Genomic DNA, 20689 nt, shown 5'->3' with positions numbered 1-20689 from the left:
ATCTTGTTTAATAGCCTGATGTGTGACACCTTGTCAAAGGCCTTTGGAAAATCTAAGTAAACAACCTCCATTGACTCTGTTTATTTCCTCAAAGAATTCCAACAGATTTGTCAGGTAAGTTTTCCCTTTAAGGAAACCATGCTGACTTTCGCATATTTTATCATGTGCCTCCCAAGTCCCTTTATACCTCAGTTTTTTCGTATTTTCTCTCCATTTAGAGATTAGTCAATCCTTTCATTTCTTCTACCAAAGTGCATGACCATATACTTCCTGACACTGTATACCATCTGCCATTTCTTTGCCCATTCTCCTAATCTGATTAAGTCCTCTGCAGTCTCTCTAATTCCTCAGAATTACCTGCCTCTGCACTCATCTTCATATCGTTGGCAAACTTTGCAACAAGGTAATCAATTCCATCATCCAAATCACTTATGTTTAAAGTAGAAATAATTGGTCCCAACACAGACCCATGTGGAACACTACTAGTCACCTGCAGTCAACCAGAAAAGGCTCCCTTTATTCCTACTCTTTGCCTATCAGCAACTGCTTTATCAATTGTAATACCATGGGCTCGTAGCTTGTTAAGCGGCCTCATGCGTGTAGCACCTTGTCAAAGGCCATCCGAAAATCCAAGTACACAACATCAACCAATTCTCCTTTGTTTACCCTGCTTGTTATTTCTTCAAAGAATTCCAACAGATTTGACAGGTATCTTATATCCTATCTTATCCGCCTCCACCACAGTTGCCGGCAGCCTATTTCACGCACTCACCACCCTCTGAGTAAAAAACTTACTCCTGACATCTCCTCTGTACCTACTCCCCAGCACCTTAAACCTGTGTCCTCTTGTGGCAACCATTTCAGCCCTGGGAAAAAGCCTCTGACTATCCACACAATCAATGCCTCTCATCGTCTTATACACCTCTATCAGGTCACCTCTCATCCACTGTCGCTCCAAGGAGAAAAGGCCGAGTTCACTCAACCTGTTTTCATAAGGCATGCTCGCCAATCCAGGCAACATCCTTCTAAATCTCTTCTGCACCCTTTCTATGGCTTCCACATTCTTCTTGTAGTGAGGCAACCAAAATTGAGCGCAGTACTCCAAGTAGGGTCTTCCAGGGTTGCAACATTACCTCTCAGCTCCTAAATTCAACTCCACGGTTGATGAAGGCCAATACACAGTATGCCTTCTTAACCACAGAGTCAACCTGCGCAGCTGCTTGGAGCATCCTATGGACTTGGACCCCAAGATCCCTCTGATCCTCCACACTGCCAAGTGTTTTACCATTAATACTATATTATGTATTTGACCTACCAAAATGAACCACTTCAAACTTATCTGGGGTGAACTCCAGCTGCCACTTCTCAGCCTAGTTTTGCATCCTATCAATGTCCCGCTGTAACCTCTGACAGCCCTCCACACTATCCACAACACTTCCAACCTTTGTGTCATCAGTAAATTTACTAACCCATCCCTCCACTTCTTCATCCAGGTCATTTATAAAAATCACGAAGAGCAAAGGTCCCAGAACAGATCCCTGAGGCACAACACTGGTCACCAACCTCCATGCTGTGTATAACCCGTCTATAACCACTCTTTGCCTTCTGTGCGCAAGCCAGTTCTGGATTCACAAAGCAATGTCCTCTTGGATCCCATGCCTCCTTACTTTCTCAATAAGCCTTGCATGGGGTACCCTATCAAATGCCTTGCTGAAATGCATATACACTATATCTACTGCTCTTCCTTCATCAATGTGTTTAGTCACATCCTCAAAAAATTCAATCAGGCTTGTAAGGCATGACCTGCCCTTGACAAAGCCATGCTGACTATTCCTAATCATATTATACCTCTCCAAATGTTCATAAATCCTGCCTCTCAGGATCTTCTCCATCAACTTACCAACCACTGAAGTAAGACTCACTGGTCTATAATTTCCTAGGCTATCACTACTCCCTTTCTTGAATAAAGGAACGACATCCGCGACCCTCCAATCCTCCGGAACCTCTCCCGTCCCCATTGATGATACAAAGATTATCACCAAAAGCTCAGCAATCTCCTCCTTCGCCTCCCACAGTAGTTTGGTCTCATCCGGTCCCGGCGACTTACCCAACTTGGTGCTTTCCAAAAGCTCCAGCACATCCTCTTTCTTAATATCTACATGCTCAAGCTTTTCCGTTTGCTACAAGTCATCACTACAATCACTAAGATCCTTTTCCATAGTGAATACTGAAGTATTCATTAAGTACCTCTGCTATTTCCTCCGGTTCCATACATACTTTCCCACTGTCACACTTGATACGTCCTCTTGCTCTCACATACTTGTAGAATACCTTGGGGTTTTCCTTAATCCTGCCCACCAAGGCCTTCTCATGGCCCCTTCTGCCTCTCCTAATTTCCTTCTTAAGCTCCTTCCTGTTAGCTTTATAATCTTCTAGATCTCTAACATTACCTAGCTCTCTGAACTTTTTGTAAGGTTTTCTTTTCTTCTTGACTAGATTTATTACAGCCTTTGTACACCATGGTTCCTGTACCCTACCATAACATCCCTGTCTCATTGGAACGTGCCTGTGCAGAACTGCACACAAATATCCCCTGAACATTTGCCACATTTCTTCCGTACTTTTCCCTGAGAACGTCTGTTCCCAATTTAAGCCTCCAATTTCCTGCCTGATAGCCTCATAATTCCCCTTACTCCGATTAAACGCTTTCCTAACTTGTCTGTTCCTATCTCGCTCCAATGCTATTGTAAAGGAGATAGAATTATGATCACTATCTCCAAAATGCTCTCCCACTGAGATCTGACACCTGACCAGGTTCATTTCCCAATACCAAATCAAGTACAGCCTCTCCTGTTGTAGGCTTATCTACATATTCTGTCAAGAAACCTTCCTAAACACACCTGACAAACTTCGCCCCATCTAAACCCCTTGCTCTAGGGAGATGCCAATCAATATTTGGGAAATTAAAATCTCCCATCATGACAACTCTGTTATTATTACACCTTTCCTGGATCTGTTTCCCTGTCTGCTCCTTGATATCCCCGTTACTATTGGGTGGCCTATAAAAAACACCTAGTAAAGTTATTGACCCCCTTCCTGTTCCTAACCTTCACCCACAGAGACTCCGTAGACAATCCCTCCATGGCGTCCACCTTTTCTGCAGCCGTAACACTATCTCTGATCAACAGTGCCACACCCCCACCTCTTTTGCCTCCCTCCCTGTCCTTTCTGAAACATCTAAAACCCGGCACTTGAAGTAACTATTCCTGTCCCTGAGTCATCCAAGTCTCTGTAATGGCCACCATATCATAGCTCTAAGCTCATCCGCTTTGTTCACAATACTCCTTGCGTTAAAATAGACACATCTCTTCTATATCACCTGCCTATCCTCCTTCTCGCACTGTCTACAAGCTTTCTCTATTTGTGAGCCAACCACCTCTTGCCCAGTCTCGGTTCGGTTCCCACCCCCCAACAATTCTAGTTTGAACTCTCCCCAGTAGCCTTATCAAACCTCCCCCACCAGGATATTGGTCCCCCTGGGACTCAAGTGCAACCCATCCTTTTTGTACAGGTCACACCTGCCCCAAAAGAGGTCCCAATGATCCAGAAGTCTGAATCCCTGCCCCCTGCTCCAATCCTTTTGAAACCTCTGAAGGTTTCTCAACAACCTTTCCTCTATTTATGGTAACTTTCAGTTTCCCAAGATCCTTCTCTCTAGTTATGGTAACTTCACACATTTCATGGCCCCTGTTAGTTAGGAATCAAAAGGTTGAGCATGGTTCTACTAGAGTACTGAGCTACCTATACCTCAATGCAAGAGGTATCGTAGGGACGGCAGATGATAGTGCTAAAGATGAGACAGCTGGTTTACAAACAGAGGCAATGTGTAGTGAGGAGAGGCTGTTGATGGGGCAAAATTGCAGTCAGCAGAATGAGTTGCAACGTAAAATGCAGATAAAATCGAAAAGGATGAATCCAGGACTGAAGGTGTTATATTTGAATGTGTGCAGTATATGCAATAAGGTAGATAAACTTGCAGCACAGTTACAGATTGGCAGGTATGATGCTGTAAGCATCACTGAATCATGGCTGAAAGAAGATTATAGCTGGGAGCTTACTGTCCAAAGAATCACATTGTATCAAAAGGACAGGCATAAAAGCAGAGGGGGGGCATTTATTGTATTGGTAAAAGATGAAATCAAATCATTAGAAAGAGGTGACATAGGGTAGGAAGGTGTTGAACCATTGTGGATAGACCTGAGGAACTGCAAGGGAGAAAGGTCCCTGTTGGGAGTTGAATACGGACCCCCCCAAAACAGTTGTAAGGATGTTGCCTACAAATTACAACGGGAGATAGAAAATGCATGCCAAAAGGGCAATGTTACAATAGTCATGGGGGATTTCAATACCGACATCTGCCTCCACAACCTCTCCACTAACTGTTCTGGTACTCCAGTTCCCATCCTCCTGCAACTCTAGCTTGAACCCCACTGTGCAGCATTAACAAGCCTTCCCACTGGGATATTAGTCCCCCTCCAGTTCAGGTGCAACCTTCCCTGGAAGAGAGCCAATGATCTAAAAATGTTATGCCCTCCCTCCCACACCAACTCCCTGAACTGCCTATACACACCCTTGTCACTCATCTTGCCCATGTCATTGGCACCTACACTGATCACGACTTCTGGCTGTTCACCCTCCCCTTTAAGAATGCTGAGGACTCGATCTGAGATGTCCTGGACCCTGGCACTTGGAAGGCAACATACCATCCAGGAATCGCATTCTTGCCCACAGAACCTCCTGTCTGTTCCCCTAACTAATGAATCCCCTATCATCACAGTGTGTCTCTTCTTCCCCCTTCCCTCTGAGTCTCAGAGGCAGACTCAGTTCTCGAGACCACTATGTTAGGTCATCCTCCCCACCCAACTGTATCCAAAATGATGTACCTGCTATTGAAGGGGATGGCCACAGGGGTACTCTGCACTGACTCCTGAACCCCTCTCCCCTTCCTGACTGTCAGCCAGTTTCCTGTGTCCTGCACCTTGGGTGAACTACCTCTCTATATGTCCTATCCATCACCCCTTCAGCCTCCCAAATAATCCGGAGTTCATCCAGTTCCAGCTCCAGCTCCTTAACAGGGTTTGTTAGAAGCTGCAGCTGGATGCACTTCTCGCAGTTGTCATCGTCAGGGACACTGGAGGTCTCCCTGTCTTCCCACATCCCGCAAGAGGAGCATTCCACTATCCTGCCAGACATCTGAGCAGATATAACGAAGGGAAGGAATAAAAAACTTGAGTTTTTCTTTGCCTTCTCTGGATGGAATTTCTCTTTGCTGAAGTCTTGAAGAGCTAAAGCCTCAAGATCACCACTCTGACTCTGTCCACTCAGATGATAGTCGCTGTGACAGTGGCCACTGCACTTGCCCCTGCCTTCCTTTGATTTGCACTTGCTGGTCAATCCCAAATGCCAATTGGTTGCTGGTTAGAGTTTTGTTTTGCTTTAGCGATCCATTGCTGCCTTTTGTACTCGGGCAGTGGACCTGTTTGAAGTCCCCTCCTCTCAGAACTTCCGATGTGTGGATTGACCGCTGGTCAAAGCTCTTTTTATGTTGGTTTTTAAAAGCTTCCCGATCCTCTCACTTCCTTCTAATTTTTGTTATACAGTATTACATGCACTCTCTTTTCCTTTTATGCTGTCTGACTTCCTTTATCAACCACAGTTGTGTCATTCCCTCTTCAGAATACTTCTTCATCTTTGTGACACATCTATCCTGCACCTTCCAAATTTCCTCCAGAAATTCCAGGCATTGCTGTTCTGTCATCATCCCTGGTAGTGTCCCTTTCCAATCAACTCTGGCTAGCTTCTCTTCCATGCCACTTTAGTCCTCTTTACTCCAGTGTAATGCAAATACATTCTGATTTTCGCTTCTCTCTCTGAAACTGCAGGGTGAGTTCTATCATATTATGATCACTGCCTCCTAAGAGTTCCTTTACCATAAGCTCCATAATCAAATCTGGTTCATTATACAATGCCCAATGCAGAATTGTGATTTCTTAGTGGGCTCAAACACAAGCTGCTCTAAAATCCCTACACCCCTCCCTCAGTTCTGCCCCTCCATCCCCACACCCATTCCTCAACACTGCTTTCAGTTTGCTTTGGTTTTATTGTCCTGTTTCCTGCTCCATTCCTACACGAAAAAGTCCCTGAGTTGAACTGTGGACATGACACCCAATGGGAGGGGTATGACAAGGGTAGTATTGACACCCAACAGGTCAGCACAGTTATTGACACCTAATGGGTGAGACAAAATGCACATGTGCATTGACACCCTGTGGGAGAGATTTAGTGGGGGTGGGTGTTGACATCCAGTGGGTGATGCAAGATGTGATTGGATTGACACCCGGTGAGTGAGGTAAACTTGGTCTGTTGTTGACACCCATTGGGTGAGGTAAGGTGGATCTAGTGATTGACAACACAAAGCGTCGGATGTCATATTGAGTTGTCAATGTCAAAGTCAGATCCATGTACGTACAGATGCAATGAAAATCTAACTTACAACAGCATCACAGGCACTGAGTTTCAGATAAGCTGCATTCACAAGGAAAATATAAAATAAACACAAAACAGAGGGAATAATGAACTGCTTCTTTGTCGCCAGTTCAGCACTTTTACCTACCTGTGCCCTCGGCCAGTCCTGCCAAACATTTGCCATTGTGTCGTACAATCTAAGGGACTCGGCTGGAGAAAGTGCAAGATCAGATGGGATCCCATACTTTTCCATCTGTGGGGCAAAACCCATTGTTCAATTTCAAGTTTATTGTCATTCAACTACACACTCGTATATGGCCAAATGAAACATCGTTCCTCTAGTCCAAGGTGCATTTACACACAAGTTAAAAAGTGAACAGTATAACTGGGGTTTTATACGTGAAGAGACCTGGATGGTGGCAGGGAATTCAGTTGTCTCACGGCCTGGGGGAAGAAGCTGTTTCCCATCTTAACAGCTCTTGCCCTAATGCTCCAGTACCTCCTGCCTGATGGTAGGAGGGTCAAAGAGATTGTTGGATGGTTGGGAGAGATTATAGACAATGCTAAGGGCTCAGCATGTACAGCACTCCTAATAATTATCTCGGATGTGTGGAAGAGCACCAATAAGGCAACAGAGGATGCCATCTCCACGGCACTTCACTCTGCCCTGACCCACCTGGACAGCCCCAACTAGTACATCAGAATGCTGTTCATTGACTTTAGTTCGGCATTCAATACTGTGATCCCCTCCAAGCTGAACGCCAAACTTCGCCAGCTTGGTATCAGCACATCCCCCTGCAATTGGACCTTGGACTTTCTGACTAATAGACCCCAATCAGTTAAGTTAGACAACCTCTCCTCCTCCACTCTCACCCTGAACACCAGCGTGCCTAAAGGCTGTGTGCTGAGCCCCTTCTGTACTCCCTTTTCACCTATGACTGCGTTCCTGTACATGGTTCTAACTCCATAATCAAGTTTACAGACGACATTTTCACGGTGGTTGGCCTGATCAGAGGGGATGACGAGACGGCCTACAGGGATGAGGTCCAGTACCTGGCCGCGTGGTGTGCCAACAACAACCTGGCCCTTAACACCCAGAAGACCAAGGAGATCATTGTGGACTTCAGGCATGCTAGGAGCCACACTCACGTCCCCATCTAGATCAACGGAGCTGTAGTGGAGCGTGTATCAAGCTTCAAACTCCTTGGTGTCCACATTTCCGAGGATTGCACCTGGTCCCTGAACTCCTCCATCCTGAACTAAAAGGCGCAATAGCGCCTTTATTTCCTGTGGAGCATCAGGAAAGCTCACCTCTGTCCCAGGATACTGACGGACTTTTACCGCTGTACCATTGAGAGCATACTCACCAACTGCATCTCAGTGTGGTATGGCAATTGTCCCGTATCGGACCACAAAGCACTCCAGCGTGTGGTGAAAACTGCTCAGTGGATTATCAGCACCCAATTGCTCACCATTGAGAACATCTAACATAAATGCTGCCTGGGCAGGGCGAAAAGCATTATCAAGGATGCATCTCACCCTAATCATGGACTTTTTACTCTCCTCCCATCCGGTAGGTGCCACGGGAGCCTCCGCTCCCGCACCGGAAGGCACAGGAAGAGCTTCTTCCCTGAGGCTGTGACCCTGCTGAACCTCACATCACAGCACTAAGCAGTATTGCACCCATATTGTACTGTCTCAGTACTTTTATATTTGTGTGCTGTAGCACTTACTTCTTATTTGCAGTTATTTTGTAAATAACACTATTCTTTGCATTTCTGGTCAGATGCTAACTGCATTTCATTGGCTTTGTATCTGTACTCAGCACAATGACAGTAAAGTTGAATCTAATCTAAAGAGGGACCCCAATGATCCTCTCAGCAGGTTGGTATCACACCATAACACACAGGATCAGAAGTAGGCCATTTGGCCCATTGAGTCTTCTCCTGTAAATCACTCTAAAACATTTTACAATTTTAGAAGTGCATCAATATATACTCAAACATCAACTGTTGGTTTGACAAAATTCACCTGAATCCAAATTGTTATTTCAAGCCCCGTGCTACTAATACAGTGCAAACCAGAATAAGCTGCCAGAGGAAGTGGTTGAGACACAGAGATCTTGATGAAGGGCCCTCACAAAGGGTCTATCCCCCCCCATAGATGCTGCCTGGCCTGCTGAGTTTCTCTAGCATTTTGTGTGGTTGAGACAGATGTATACAACAGTAAAAGTCATAGGGTCATGGAGCACTTCAGCACAGTAACAGGCCCTCTGACCCATCCAGTCCATGGTGAACTATTATTCTGTCTAGTCCCATTGATCCACACCTGGACCACAGACCTCCACACCCCTCCAATCCATGTAGCTATCCAAACTTCTTTTACATGTTAAAATCAAACCCCCACCCACCACTTTTGCTGGCAACTCAATCCACACTCTCACCACCACTCAGAGAGAAACTCCCTCTCAGGTTCCCCTTGAATAGTTCAGCTTTCACTCTTAACCTGTGATCTTGTTATGAGGAAAGGGGTTCATGGGCTTGATAGGTGAGACAGAAGACACTGATTATGAATAAGCACATTAACCTTTATTTACAAACTGTAAAACATTAGATCAAACATCTAAGCCATCTGAAGTTACAAAAACAACGATATTAAACTTTCAGTAATATTTCAAACTCAACAGGTATCTCAGTAAGTCTCCCTAAGTTACACAGCTACAATATTGCACACATGGGGCCCTCCAGTATCTACAGATTACTTTCCCAATGGTTCTTCAGCATTGGTCACAACCTCAGTGTGAAGATGAGTCCCTGGAGACAAAGGAAAGTCACTAGTCCTGAAACCGGACACCGGTGCCGTGGCACACAAGGCAACCAACGGGAAAGAGCTGCTGCATCCATCGAATGGCCCAGTTAATGTCCAGCATGGCAGAAGCAGCTTTCGACTGACACAAAAACTAACCCTTGACATTATAGACTTCTAGTTCTAGTCTTAGAGGGGAAAACAAACATACTTGAAATTTAAAAGGGTACTTGTACAGGTACAAGGACTGGAAAAGTTTCAGAGGGATTTGGACCAAACATGGACCAATAGGACTGACTTAGGTGGCCATCTCGGCCAGCATGAACCACTTGGCTGAATGGCCAGTTTTCTGTCCTGTATTATTCTTTGACCTTATTATGCCATCTCAATCCCTACATTAGTGTATCAGCTAAATTATTCCAAAGTTATTCCTAAATTATTCCAAATTATAACTTATTCTAAGTTATTTCAAAGTAACTCCAACTTACATGATCGACTGTTAAGGCAGCACAGGGATGATAGGGTACAAATTTGTATTCACCATCTTCAAAATCACAGACAAATTTTTCAAGGTCATTATACCGTTCTTCGTAAGTGACTGCGAACAACAGAATGCACCATTAGCATTAAACTATGAGTGATGTTGCAGTGTGTGTGAGTAGCTTCAAGATCTGTAAGTAAACCCATTTGGCAATATTGATCAGTAAGTGCGACCTGTAACATATCCTTGTGTGCATTGATTTTTAATGCAGTCAATGCATTTCACCGTATGTTTCGATATCCTGAAGTAGCCCTCCATTCTGGGCTCCCCTCTTATGCCTTTTCTTCTCACCTGCCTATCACCTCCCTCTGGTGCCCCTCCTTGTTGCCTTTCTCAGATTGTCCACTCTCCTCTCCTATCCTTCTTCTTCAGCCCTTTACCTTTTCCACCTATCAGCTCCTAGCTTCTTACTTCATCCCCCCAACTCACCTGGGTTCACCTATCACCTGCCAGCTTGCACTCTAACCCCACCATTTTATTCTGGCTTCTTCCTCCTTCCTTTCCAGCCCAGGTGAAGGGTCTCCACCTGAAACATCAACTCTTTATTCCTTTCTGTAAATGCTGTCTGACCTGCTGAGTTCCTCCAGCATCTTGTGAGTGTTACTCTGGATTTCCAGCATCTGCAGAATCTCTTGTATTTACAAATATTTCACTGTATCTTGACAATAATAAACCATTTCCACTTCACAAAAAAATGTTCTAGTAAACAATCATAAGGATCTTAACAGGATTTAAGGGCTTGATTATAAAGACAGTCTAGATTCATGATAAAGGGTGTCGACCCGAAACATCAACCGTTTCACCATTTCTATAGATGTAGAACCATAGAGCACTACGGCACAGAAAACAGGCCATTCGGCCCTTCTAGTCTGTGCTGAAACATTATTCCACTGGTCCCATTGACCTGCACCCAGTCCATAACCCTCCAGACTTCTCCCATCCATCTATCTATCCAATTTATTCTTAAAACTTAAGAGTGAGCTCGCATTTACCACATCAGATGGCAGCTCGTTCCACACTCCCACCACTCTCTGAGTGAAGAAGTTCCCCCCTAATGTTTCCCCCTAATGTTTCCCCCTAAACCTTTCCCCTTTCACCCTAAAGCCATGTCCTCTCATATTTATCTCTAGTAATCTAAGTGGAAAGAGCCTACTCGCATTTACTCTGTCTATACCCCTCATAATTTTGTAAACCTCTATCAAATCTCCCCTCATTTTTCTACGCTCCAAGGAACAAAGTCGTAACCTGTTCAATCTTTCCCTATAACTCAACTCCTGAAGACCCGGCAACATGACTACCTGACTTGCTGAGTTCTTCCAGCATTGGATGGGCTGCATCTTTTTCAGAAAAGTTGGTAAGTTGAGGATGACCTTACAGAGGTTTATAAAGTTATTTTTGTTACCTTCATCCAGTTTTGAAACTCCTGATGCCTTCTGGACATCATTATCATCCAAGGTTACCAGCACAGAACTTGTGCACATAGAGCACAGAACAAGGAACACTACACATAGTACAGGGCATTTGGCCCACAATGTTGAGCTGACCTCATAACCTACTCTGAGATCAATTTACCCCTTCCCTCCAGATAGCCTTTCATTTCTCTAAGATCCATGTGCTTACCTAAGAATTTCTTAAATGCCCTTAGGGTATCTGCTTCTACCAGCACACGTGTCAGCACATTCCACGCTCCCCTCCCCCCCACTCTCCATGTAAAAAATACTACCTCTGATATTCCCACCCTTATACTTCCCTTCAATCATCTTAAAATTATGGCCATCACCCAGGCACCCACCACCATGTAAAAATCTTGCCCTGCACATCTCCATTGAAATTATCCCCTCTCACATGAAATGCATGCCCTCTTCTATTAAGCATTTTGACCCTGGGAAAAATATATCACCTGTCTACGCTACCCCTCCCTTAATCTTATAAATCTCTGTCAGGTTTTCCCTGAGCCTCCACCGCTCCAGAGAAAACAACCCACGTTTGTCCAAACTCTCTTTGAAGTTCATACCCTCTAATCCAGACGATATGCTGGCAAACCTCTGCAAAGCCTACAAGCAAAAGTTGCACTAAGGGATTGCCCTCTTCAACCACGTTGTTGTCAGTACCTAGTCTCACTTTGAAGGACTGCCTCTCAGCGCCTTCCTTTCTTTTGCCCATCTGCTTGGTGGTTGCAGAGGAAGGTTTCTCAGAATCCCTCTCTATTCGTTCCCAGTAGGTCTTCACCGACTGCAGCCACCTGTGAATAACATTGTACAGGCTCAGTAAAAGTTCATGGGGTGGTTTCCCACGTACACTTTGATCAAGAAATAGACAGAGGCAAAGTGGGCCATTCTGTCTCTGGCATCAACCCTCCCATTCAAAATGCTTTACCTCAGACCCACTCTCTATCACTAACCCCATTCCCTTTAATCCAAGTCATATAGGGTGCCATAGTGGCTAGAGTGATGCTATTATAGCTGGAGGCATCACAGTTTAGGGTTCAATTCCAGAGCCATCTTTAAGCTGTTTGTATGTTCTCCCAGTAACCATGTGAGTTTTTCCACATGCTTCGGTTTTCTCCCACAGACTGGTTAGTAGCTTAATTGGCCATTGTAAATTGTCCTGTAATTAGGCTCGGATTAAATAGGTGGGTTGCTGAGGGGTGTGGCTCAGTGGGCCAGAAGGGCTGTATCTCTAATTAAATAAATCCAAGGATCTATTAAGAAAATACAGCACCTAACTGTCCACAGCCCTTTTGGGTAGAGAATTCCAATGATTCAGTACCCATTGGGGCTTAAGGAACTTATTCTTAGCGTCATGCTCACAAGAATTTTACACCTTTTTGTATCATTCTTCCTAATGCTAGTATTGTATAGGCCCAGTCTGTGCCATCTCTTTTCACAAGATCGTGTGCAGGCAGAAGGTATTTAGGTGAATTGTGTATTGGGTGCAGCACAGACATTATGTGCTGTACTGCTCTGCAGTAAGATCGGTGTATACACAGAGGAACAAAACACGTTTCATTTGAGTGCCAAACCTGAATAAATTTCAGCTGGACCCAAGATATGCATATGGAACACATGGAGGAAAGACTTTTGCTCCTCTCTCTGCAGAAGGCAGAGAATATTGATGAAGGGAGGTGCATTGGATGGGGGGGGGTTAACACACTGGAGTTGCTGATGGACCCGTTCAAATTAGCCAGCAGGTCATTGCCCGCTTTGAGGAAATTCCAGGCCTACACAAACACAGAAAAGGTTTAGGGTGGAATTACTGTTGCAGGTCCCGCGGATTGCTGATGGTCGCTGACAGGGCCAGGAAAGGACAACAGATCATCACCAGGAGATGCTCCCAAACTTCCGCACCGATCTCACCACCTAGGCAATGCACCTGTAATGCAAGGTCAAGAGTTCATTAATTCACCCCAAGAATGGGGTTGGGGATTCAGGCGTTAAGGAATTATGTGAAAATTGCAGACACTAATTCAATCCAGAATCAATTCTTAATGCAAAGTGTATATAACAAAATCAGTTTGAAATTAAAAGCACTCCAGTGCTTTGTGTCTGCCAGTTCCTACTCCAAGGCTTTGTGTGTCTGCCAGTTCCCACTTCCGTCTTTGTTCTATACTCCATCTCCCTCTTCAACTTTCTGTCACTTACACCTACACTGAGTAGCCACTTTATTAGGTACGCCTGCTTGTTAATGCAAATATTTAATCAGCCAATCACATGGCAGCAACTCAATGCATAAAAGCATGCAGACATGGTCAAGAGGTTCAGTTATTGTTCAGACCAAACTTCAGAATGGGGAAGAAATGTCATCTAAGTGCCGGTGATTGTGAAATGATTGTTGGTGTAAGAAAGGGTGGCTTGAGTATCTCAGAAACTGATGATCTCCTGACATTTTCACACACAACAGTCTCTAGAGTTACCAGTCTCCAGAGAAAAATTGGGAAAAGCTAAAATATCCAGTGAGTTGCAGTTCTGTGGGCAAAAATGCCTTGTTAATGAGAGAGGTCAGAGGAGAATGGTCGGACTCTCCTTTGTGGAAGGTGAATGAGTGTTCAGCACTGACGACCTGCCTGTCACTTGTAACTGTGACACATCTTTCATTGCTGCTGGATAAGGTAGTGTGTGACGGCTTATCTCTCCCTCGTTGCTGGATAAGGTGTCTGTGTGTGATGGCCTATCACTTGCTGCTTTGCCTCTGCGTTCGAGTGGTTTCTTCCCTCTCTTTGGACTGGATTCTTTCAGTTTGATGCTTTTTCTGTTCTGTGTTTCGCCTGATCTGTCTTGTTAATGTTTGGCACGATTTGGTAGTTTTTTTTGTGCAGGGTGGGGTTTGGGGTATAATGTTCTTGCCGTTTGAGTATTTGTTTTTTCTCAGTTTGGGGGGTGGGGTGGGTTGATGTTTCTCTTTGAACGATTTCGATGATTTTCTTTGTTTTGTGGCTGTCTAGAGAAGATGAATTTCAGAGATGCACACTGCATACGTACTTTGATAATAAACGAGACTTTGAGACTGGTTCAAGCTGACAGGAAGGCAACAGTAACTCATATAACCACAGGTTACAACAGCTCAACAAACCTTGAAGTAGATGGGCTACAGCAGCAGAAGACCACAAACACGCTTCATGGACATTTTATTAAGTATAGGAGGGACCTAATAAAGTGCCCTCAGGGTGGATCATCACTCAGCTTCTTGCATCAGATCCATTCTTCCCCCCACCCTCTCATCTGCCTATTAACCACCCCCTCCCACCTCACCTGGATCCACTAGCTCTACCTATCAGCCACTAGCTTTTTCTCAACCAGCTCTATATACTGTCTATAACCCTTTTTGCTTTCAGTGCAGATGAACAATCTCAATCCGAAACCACGACTGCCCATTTCCCTTTACTGTTCCTCCAGCAGTTCGTTTGTTGCTTGAAGGTTACCAGACAGCTTTGTAAACAGACAGTGTTGTCAATGTCAAAGTTGAAGTAGAGTTTGTTGTCATATGCACATGAACAAGCCCAGAGCACTTGTCCACATCAGGAGGCAGGCTGCTCAAGAGACATGGCTTTCAGACTGACATGAAGATGACACGTTCCTATCTGCATCAGCAAAGGCCCGCGTTAATTCTCCTACATCAAAACGAGGAAGAGAGGGATCTCAGGTTCCAAGCCAATACCATGCAAGTTGGTAGGGTGATTAAGTTCAAACAAAATTTATTATCAAAGTACATGTATGTCACTGTATACAACCCTAAGATTCATTTTCCTGCAAGCATACTCAATAAATCGAATAACCATAAATGAATCAATGATAACCTGCATCAACTAGGCATACAACTAGTGTGCAAAATCAACAAACTGTGCAAGAATAAAAAGAGTGAAATAATAATAATAATAATAATAATAAATAAATAAATAGATAGATAGATAAATAAGCAGTAAATATTGAGAATATGGGATAAAGAGTCACAGAAAGTGAGTTGTCACATTGTGGGAATAGTTCAGCGATGGGGCAAGTGGAGTTATCCCCTTTGGTTCAAGAGCCTGATGGTTGAGGGCTAATACCTGTTCCTGAACCTGGTGCCGTGAGTCCTCTACCTTCTTCCTGATAGCAGAAATAAAAAGGGAGTATGACCTGAGTGGTGGGGGTCCTCGCTGATCGATGCTGTTTTCCTGCGACACACTCCATGTACAATGTCTATAAAATGTATTCACCCCTGTGGAAGTTTTATTGTTTTACAACATTGAATCACAGTGAATTTAATTTGGCTTTTTTAACACTGATCAACAGAAAAAACTCTTTTATGCCAAACTGAAAACAAATTTCTACATATTGGTCTAAATTTATTACAATTATTAAACACAAAATGATTGACAGCATAATTACTCACCCCCTTCAAGTCAGTATATAATAGATGCATCTTTGGCAGCAATTACAGCCTTGAGTCTGTCTCTATCAGCTTTGCACATCTGGACACTGCAAATTTTCCCCATTCTTCTTTACAAATCTGCTCAAGCTCTGTCAGATTCCATGGGGATTGTAAGTGAACAGCCCTTTTCAAATCCAGCCACAAATTCTCAATTGGATTAAGATCTGGACTCTGACTTGGCCACTCCAAGACATTAACTTTTTTGTTTTTAAGCCATTCCTTTGTAGCTGTAGCTTTGGCTTTATGCTTGGGGTCATTGTCTTGCTGGAAAACAACTCTTCTCCCAAGTTACATTTCTTTTGCAGACTGCATTAGGATTTATAAGACCATAAGACAAAGGAGCTGTATTAGGCCATCTGGCCCATTGAGTCTGCTCCGCTGTTCAATCATGGCAGATCCTTTTTTTTCTCTCCTCCTCAACCCCAGTTCCCGGCCATCTCCCCAAAGCTTTGATGACATTTCCAATCAAGAACCTATCAATCTCTGCTTTAAATAAACCCAACAACCTGGCCTCCACAGCTGCATATGGCAACAAATTCCACAAATTCACCACCCTTTGGCTAAAGAAATTTCTCTGCTCCTCTGTTTTGAAAGGGCGCCCCTCTATCCTGAGGCTGTACCCTCTTGTCCGAGACTCTCTCACCATGGGAAACATCTTTTCCATATCTACTGTATAGGCCTCTCAACTTTCGAAAGGATTCAATGAGATTCCCCCCTCATCCAGTGAGTACAGACCCAGAGCTATCAAACATTCCTTGTATGATAACCCTTCCATTCCTGGAATCATCCTTGTGAACCTCCGTTGGACCCTCTCCAATACCAGCACATCCTTTCTAAGATGAGGGGCCCAAAACTATTCACGATACTCAAGGTTAGGCCTCACCAGTGCCTTATAAAGCCTCAGCACCACATCCCTGCTTGTGTATTCTAGACCTATTGAAATGAATGCAAACATTGCATTTGCTTCCTCACCGAATCAACTTGTAGGTTAACCTTTAGGGTGTTCTGCTCAAGAACTCCCAAGTCCCTTTGCATCTCAGATTTTTGGATTTTCACGCCATTTAGAAAATAGCCTGCATATTTATTTCTATTACCAAAGTGCATGACCATGCATTTTCCAATAATGTATTTCATTTTCCACTTTCTTGCCCATTCTCTTAATCTGTCTAAGTCCTTCTGCATCCTACCTGTTTCCTCAACACTACTTGCCCCTCCACCAATCTTCATATCATCTGCAAACTTGACAACAAATCCATCTATTCCATCATCTAAATCATATATATATATATATACAGCATAAAAAGAACTGGTCCCAGCACTGACCCCTGCGGAACACCACTAGTCACTGGCAGCCAACCAAAAAAGGATCCTTTTATTCCCACTCGTTGCCTCCTACCAATCGGCCAATGCTCTAACCACGTTAGTAACTCCTGTAATACCATAGGCTCTTAACTTGGTAAGCACCTTGTCAAAAGCCTTCTGAAAGCCCAAATATACAACATCCACTACATCCCCTTTATCTATCCTACTTGTAACCATAACCATATAACAATTACAGCATGGAAACAGGCCATCTCAGCCCTTCTGGTCCGTGCCGAACTCTTACTCTCACATAGTCCCACCGACCTGCACTCAGCCCATAACCCTCCATTCCTTTCCTGTCCATATAGATATCCAATTTAACTTTAAATGACAACATCGAACCTGCCTCTACCACATCTACTGGAAGCTTGTTCCACATAGCTACCACTCTCTGAGTAAAGAAGTTCCCCCTCATGTTACCCCTAAACTTTTGCCCTTTAACTCTCAACTCATGTCCTCTTGTTTGAATCTCCCCTACTCTCAATGGAAAAAGCCTATCCATGTCAACTGTATCTATTCCCCTCATAATTTTAAAAACCTCTATCAAGTCCCCCCTCAACCTTCTATGTTCCAAAGAATAAAGACCCAACTTGTTCAACCTTTCTCTGTAACTTAGGAGATGAAACCCAGGTAACATTCTAGTAAATCTTCTCTGTACTCTCTCAATTTTGTTGACATCTTTCCTATAATTCGGTGACCAGAACTGTACAAAATACTCCAAATTTGGCCTTACCAATGCCTTGTACAATTTCAACATTACATCCCAACTCCTATACTCAATGCTCTAATTTATAAATTTGTAATCTCCTCAAAGAATTCCAACAGGTTTGTCAGGCAGGATTTCCCCTTATGGAGATCATGCTGACTTTGTCCTATCTTGTCCTGTGTCACCTTGTACTCTATCACCTCGTCCTTAACAATTGACTTTAACATCTTCCCAACCACTGAGGTCAGGCTAACTGGTCTGTAATTTCCTTTCAGTTGCCTTCCTCCCTTCTTAAAGAGTGAAGTGACATTTGCAATTTTCCAGACCTCTGGCACCATGTCAGAGTCTAATGATTTTCTGAAAGATCATTTCTACTGCCACCACAGTCTCTAACACTACCTCTTTCAGAACTCTAGGATGCAGTTTATCTGGCCTGGGTGACTTATGTACCTTTAGGTCTTTCAGCTTTTTGAGCACTTTCTCTCTTGTAACAGTAACTGCACCCACTTCTCTTCCTTCACACACCACATCAGGGATACTGCTAGTGTCTTTCACAGTGAAGACTGATGCAAAATACTCATTTAGTTCATCAGCCTTATCCTTGTCCCCTGTTATTATTCCTCCTGCCTCATTTTCTAGTGGTCCTATATCCACTCTCATTTCTCTTTTATTTTTAACATGAAAAAACTTTTACTATCCACATTGATATTATTTGCTAGCTTGCTTTCATATTTCATCTTTTCCCTTCTAATGATTTTGTTAGTTGCTCTCTGTAGGTTTTAAAAACCTTCCCAATCCTCTATCTTCCCACAATTTTTTGCTTTGTTGTTTGCCCTTTCTTCTGCTTTTATAAAAGTTTTGACTTCCCTTGTCAACCATCGTTGTACTATATTACCATTTGAGTATTTCTTCATTTTTGGAATACACGTCCTGCACCTTCCTCACTTTTCCCAGAAATGCATGCCATTGCTGCTCTGCTGACATCCCTGCCAGCATCTCCTTCCAATTTACTTTGGCCAACTCCTCTCTCATACCATTGTAATTTCCCTTGCTCCATTGAAATACTGCTACATCAGACTTTACTTTCTCCCTATCAGATTTCAAGTTGAACACAATCATATTGTGATCACTGATTCCTAAGGGTTCTTTTACCTCAAACTCCTTAATCGCCTCCAGTTCATTACATAACACTCAATCCAGTATATCTGATTCCCTAGTAGTCTCAACGACAAAGTGCTCTAAAAAGCTATCTCTTAGGCATTCAACAAACTCACTCTCTTGAGATCCATTACCAATCTGATTTTCCCAATCAACCTGCATGTTAAAATCTCCCATGACTACCATAACATTGCCCTTTTGACACTCCTTTTCTATTTCCTGTTGTAATCTGTGGTCCACATCCCAGCCACTGTTGGGAGGCCTGTATATAACTGCCATCGGGGTCCTTTTACCCTTGCAGTTTCTTAACTCGACCCACAAGGATTCAACAGCTTCCGATCCTATGTCACATCTTTCTACTGATTTGATGCCATTCTTTACCAGTAGAGCCATGCGACCCCCTCTGCCTACCTTCCTATCCCTCCGAGACAACATGTAACCTTGGACATTCATCTCCCACTACAACCATCCTTCAGCCACAATTCAGTGATGGCCACATCATCATACCTGACAATCTGTAATAGTGCAACAAGACCATCCACTTTCTTTCTTATATTACGCATATTTAGATACAACACCTTGAGTACCATATTTGCTATCCTTTCTGATTCTGCATCGCTAATGATTTGATACTCAGCCTGTTGGCTGCAACTAAGTCCCATCACCTGCCAGCACTTCCTGACAATCTGACTGCACATTCTCCTCCAGGATTTCCTGTATTTTGCTGCATTCATTTTACCCTCCACCTTCACAAGCCTTACAGGGCCTGCTGCAGTGAAGCATCCCCACAGCATAATGCAGCCACCACCATGCTTCACGGTAGGAATAGTGTGTTTTTGATGATGTGTGGCGTTTGGCTTACGCCAAACATAGCATTTAGTCTGGTGGTCAAAAAGCTCAATTTTGGTTTCATCAGACCATAGAACCTTCTTCCGGCTGATTTCAGAGTTTCCCACATGCCTTCTGGCAAACTCTAGCTGAGATTTGATGTTTCTTTCTCTTTGCCTCTCTCCCTTAAAACTGCAACTGGTGAAGCACCCAGGCAACAGTTGTGTGTGCAGTCTCTCCCATCTCAGCCTCTAAAGCTTGTAATTCCACCAGAGTTGTCATAGGTCTCTTGGTGGCCTCCCTCACTAGTGCCCTTCTTGCATGGTGGCTCAGATTTACAGCTGTGCCATATTCTTTTCATTTCTTGATGATTGACTTAACTGTACTCCAAGGGATATTCAGTAACTTGGAAATTTTCTTGTATCTATCTCCTGACTTGTGCTTTTCAATAACCTTTTTACAAAATTCATTGGAGCGTTCTTTTGTCTTCATAGTGTAGTTTTTGCCAGGATACTGACTCACCAGCAGTTGGACCTTCCAGATACTGGTGTATTTTTACTACAATCAATTGAAACACCTTGACTGCACCCATGTCTCCATTTAACTAATTATGTGATTTCTAAATCTAATCGGCTGCACCAGTGATTATTTGGTGTGGAATATTAAAGAGGATGAATACTTATGCAATCAATTATTTGTGTTTTATATTTGTAATTAATTTAGATAATTTTGTAGAGTTCTGTTTTCACTTTGACATGAAAGAGTCTTTTTCTGTTGTCAGGGTCAAAAAAAGCCAAATTAAATCTACTGTGATTCAATGTTGTAAACAACAATCAATAAAACATGAAAACATATGG

The 20689-nt window shown here is 43.5% G+C and overlaps 1 protein-coding gene and 1 long non-coding RNA gene across 4 annotated transcripts in view; one reads left to right on the top strand and one right to left on the bottom strand.

The window, feature by feature from the left end:
• Window positions 1–20689, bottom strand: part of LOC134347212 (probable ATP-dependent RNA helicase DDX60) — a 172994-nt gene that overhangs the window by 81781 nt on the left and 70524 nt on the right. For all 3 annotated transcript variants that reach the window (XM_063049505.1, XM_063049507.1, XM_063049506.1), the window contains exons 19-22: window positions 13128–13243; window positions 11983–12113; window positions 9819–9928; window positions 6674–6778 (exon numbers count right to left, since the gene is read on the bottom strand). In XM_063049505.1, coding sequence (XP_062905575.1) covers window positions 6674–6778; window positions 9819–9928; window positions 11983–12113; window positions 13128–13243 — 462 coding nt within the window. The remainder of the gene's footprint in view (window positions 1–6673; window positions 6779–9818; window positions 9929–11982; window positions 12114–13127; window positions 13244–20689) is intronic.
• LOC134347216 (uncharacterized) overlaps window positions 1–20689 on the top strand; it is an 88500-nt gene that overhangs the window by 65485 nt on the left and 2326 nt on the right. The gene's annotated exons all lie outside the window — the stretch shown is intronic.

The sequence above is a fragment of the Mobula hypostoma genome, chromosome 5 (genome assembly GCF_963921235.1).
Source record: "Mobula hypostoma chromosome 5, sMobHyp1.1, whole genome shotgun sequence".
In the NCBI taxonomy this organism is placed as follows: Eukaryota; Metazoa; Chordata; class Chondrichthyes; order Myliobatiformes; family Myliobatidae; genus Mobula; species Mobula hypostoma.
Note: the sequence above shows the minus strand (reverse complement) of the source record. Positions and strands in the feature narration are given on the sequence as shown.